The sequence below is a fragment of the Eimeria tenella genome, genomic scaffold (assembly GCF_000499545.2).
Source record: "Eimeria tenella Houghton genomic scaffold, Eth_scaff1, whole genome shotgun sequence".
NCBI classification, from domain to species: domain Eukaryota; phylum Apicomplexa; class Conoidasida; order Eucoccidiorida; family Eimeriidae; genus Eimeria; species Eimeria tenella.
In genome coordinates, this window is record NW_013541457.1 from 1133454 (window position 1) to 1137014 (window position 3561).

General features: G+C 53.2%; 2 protein-coding genes across 2 annotated transcripts; both read right to left on the minus strand.

Moving 5' to 3' along the window:
• Window positions 1-840: 840 nt before the first annotated feature.
• ETH_00005480 (uncharacterized protein) lies at window positions 841-1134 on the minus strand (the record flags this gene model as incomplete). The annotated part of the gene is made up of 1 exon (XM_013372487.1): window positions 841-1134. One exon carries the CDS (start codon window positions 1132-1134, stop codon window positions 841-843), a length of 294 nt encoding a protein of 97 aa, XP_013227941.1.
• A 124-nt stretch (window positions 1135-1258) lies between these two features.
• Window positions 1259-2053, minus strand: ETH_00005485 (uncharacterized protein; the record flags this gene model as incomplete). The annotated part of the gene is made up of 1 exon (XM_013372488.1): window positions 1259-2053. The coding sequence occupies one exon, from the start codon at window positions 2051-2053 to the stop codon at window positions 1259-1261; it is 795 nt and encodes a 264-aa protein (XP_013227942.1).
• Window positions 2054-3561: the final 1508 nt, after the last annotated feature.

The following is a 3561-nucleotide window of genomic DNA, read 5'->3' on the forward strand; positions in this document are numbered from 1 at the left end:
CGCAGGTGGCCTCTGTGTAGCTGGTTTCACGTGTGACTTCAGCCATCAAGAGGTGGACGCCTGGCAATGCTGACGCTCCCGGCAGCACAGTAGCAACAAAAAGCGCGCCAGGACTAAAAATATATAAGCACACGCAACCGAAGTGCCGGGCGATCTGTCTTCACAAATGCACAGAGAGGGGTCGAATGAGTCGAGAAACCAAGAAAGACTGCGTCGGCGTGGAAGATGCTCATCAAGGCACAGTTCGTGAGCTAGCACTGCTTGCTGAACCCAGTTTCAACAGCAAAAATTGATAAGCATGTTTGTAGTTCGTTCTGCTTCTGAAGTTCGCAGACGTGCCGCGGGGTTGTCTGCCAGGTATGCAGTCAGAAAAGCCTGCACAGCTCTAGTCTGTCACGGAGCAGTATAAGCGGACCGGATACTTTACCTTCTTGTTTGGTGATTTGTTTCCTATGAACCATATAACTCTTCGAAATACTGCAGATGCACACAAAGTAGAGCATACTTGTCGACATTCAGCTCATAGCAACATTTCCGCATGCGACAAATTCCTACGATGCTCGAACTTCATCCACCTGGAGCCTGTAGGTATTATCCAAAAAACGTAGGCACTAGACATATTCAAGAGCGAATGCTAGTTTGCCTGTAAGGCATCCATGCATGGGTGTATGCGGGACGGTTTGGCCGTAGCCGAAGACGTTGAGTTGCAGGTGCATTGGGGCGTCAGCGTGCAGGTGAAGACGTGGCAGGTGTAGGGTTGGGGAGTGTTTGTGTTTTGTGAAGGAGCCCCTGCACGAAGGCTGAGCCAGTGCGTTTGGACTGAAGGAGCGCGTCGTGAGGTTAGGCGTAGAGAGAAGGCGTGGTACGAGAGAGGGCGTGCGTGGGAGGTGGCGTGTGGAGCGTGTGGGTTGTGTTCGTTGGGGCGTTTGGGGAGTTTGTGTTGGCGTGTGGGTTGTATGATAGTGACGTGGGGGGAGTTTTGAAGCCAGCGTAGAGGGTGGTTAGGGGAGGCGTTGTTTTGTGTGTGTCGGCAGGAAGGGGAGCAGTGGAGGCGGATTTGTTTGTGAGGCGTATTTGTTTGGGTGTGTGCGGGCGGGTTTGTGTGTAGCCGAAGACGGTGAGTTGCAGGTGCATTGGGGCGTCAGCGTGCAGGTGAAGACGTGGCGGGTGTAGGGTTGGGGAGTGTTTGTGTTTTGTGAAGGAGCCCCTGCACGAAGGCTGAGCCAGTGCGTTTGGACTGAAGGAGCGCGTCGTGAGGTTAGGCGTAGAGAGAAGGCGTGGTACGAGAGAGGGCGTGCGTGGGAGGTGGCGTGTGGGGCGTGTGGGTTGTGTTCGTTGGGGCGTTTGGGGAGTTTGTGTTGGTGTGTGGGTTGTGTGATAGTGTGCATTGACGGAGTGGGAGTGTTTGGTGGAGGGTTGTGTTCGTTGGTGGGAAGAGCGAGTGGAGGGGCGTTCGGTGGGGTTGTTGGCACGTGGGGGGAGTTTTGAAGCCAGCGTAGAGGGTGGTTAGGGGAGGCGTTGTTTTATGTGTGTCGGCAGGAAGGGGAGCAGTGGAGGCGGATTTGTTTGTGAGGCGTATTTGTTTGGGTGTGTGCGGGCGGGTTTGTGTGTAGCCGAAGACGGTGAGTTGCAGGTGCATTGGGGCGTCAGCGTGCAGGTGAAGACGTGGCGGGTGTAGGGTTGGGGAGTGTTTGTGTTTTGTGAAGGAGCCCCTGCACGAAGGCTGAGCCAGTGCGTTTGGACTGAAGGAGCGCGTCGTGAGGTTAGGCGTAGAGAGAAGGCGTGGTACGAGAGAGGGCGTGCGTGGGAGGTCGGCGTGTGGGGTGTGAGGGTTGTTCGTAGATGGGAAGAGCGAGTGGAGGGGCGTTCGGTGGCGTTGTTGGCACGTGGGGGGAGTTTTGAAGCCAGCGTAGAGGGTGGTTAGGGTAGGCGTTGTTTTATGTGTGTCGGCAGGAAGGGGAGCAGTGGAGGCGGATTTGTTTGTGAGGCGTATTTGTTTGGGTGTGTGCGGGCGGGTTTGTGTGTAGCCGAAGACGGTGAGTTGCAGGTGCATTGGGGCGTCAGCGTGCAGGTGAAGACGTGGCGGGTGTAGGGTTGGGGAGTGTTTGTGTTTTGTGAAGGAGCCCCTGCACGAAGGCTGAGCCAGTGCGTTTGGACTGAAAGAGCGCGTCGTGAGATTAGGCGTAGAGAGAGGGCGTGGTACGAGAGAGGGCGTGCGTGGGAGGTGGCGTGTGGGGCGTGTGGGTTGTGTTCGTTGGGGCGTTTGGGGAGTTTGTGTTGGTGTGTGGGTTGTGTGATAGTGTGCATTGACGGAGTGGGAGTGTTTGGTGGAGGGTTGTGTGGAGATGGGAAGAGCGAGTGGAGGGGCGTTCGGTGGCGTTGTTGGCACGTGTTGGGGAATTGTGGTGGTGACGTTATGCAGAATGGCGGTTTTGAATTGCACCCGCTGCAACAATGCCGCACGCCAGCGGTTGCGAATATGCTGATTCAAATAGAGTTTTCCCTGAAGGGCTAAGGCTATTTTTTTTTCTCAAGCCCCTTCGTTGCTCAAACATGAGAAGCCATTGACGCTTGCGTCTGTTTTGATGCCTTTCCAGGTCTTGAGGGGCATCAAACTAAGGAATTAATATGAGGAGGAAAACCAGGTTTGCTGGCGTTAAGTACGCTTTTATGGCGTATTTGTTACACACGAGACGGCTTCAACGTGATGCCAAGTATTTTAGGGGAGCCAAGAGCTTCTGGTACAATGCCTGGTTTCTTGAGTCGATGCTAGCTATGCTTCTGCAGCCATGTTGTTCCACCTTCATCTATGCAAGTGATGTGAAGCACGGTTGAGGCCCTGGGAATCGCTGGCTAAGGATAGTGCGCAGAAAATCAGTTGCGTGTGTAGCCGTATCACTTTGCGATGACTAAAGCACAAGGGTTAGTCCTGAATTATGTCCAAGCACGACGCTGTGTTCTTGCAGAGCAGTATAACTTCAGTTGTTATGACGCATCAATAATTGTTGAATACAGCATTTGCGCCACGCACGAACTGTGGAGTGCAGCGACTTACAGCGAAAGTGGCACTTTACCACCGCTACGCGACGCAACATGCTCGATTTTCTGTAAGTGCTGGAGCCTTGACAACAATAGGCAGCTGCCGCTCTGCGAAAACATGTTGCTTGTCAGTGCGGTTTGAAACTTGCATTTACGAAAAGCATCAGCAGCCTTGTCCGAGACCGTTCTGTTGAGCCTTCAACAGCAAGGCGCAGCGTTGGGTTCTTTGTCTTCGCATTTATATGAGGCTTTGTGTATTCAATGCTCTTGTAGGGCGCCCGGCTTTTCTTCGTTTACCACAAAAAATATCATTCGCGTGCAAGCGAGCATGCGCGACAAAATCAAGCAGCAGACCTATGACTCATTCTCACTACGCCAGTTATTTTATGTGTATTTCATCAGGAACCACGGCAGATGCCACGTTTTCTGCCGTCGCACTGTGTAAGAAATTGTTACATTAGTGAGTTTATGGCTCTGGCTGAACCTGTTGGTGTTTTACAGCTGCAACCGTAATGTCACACA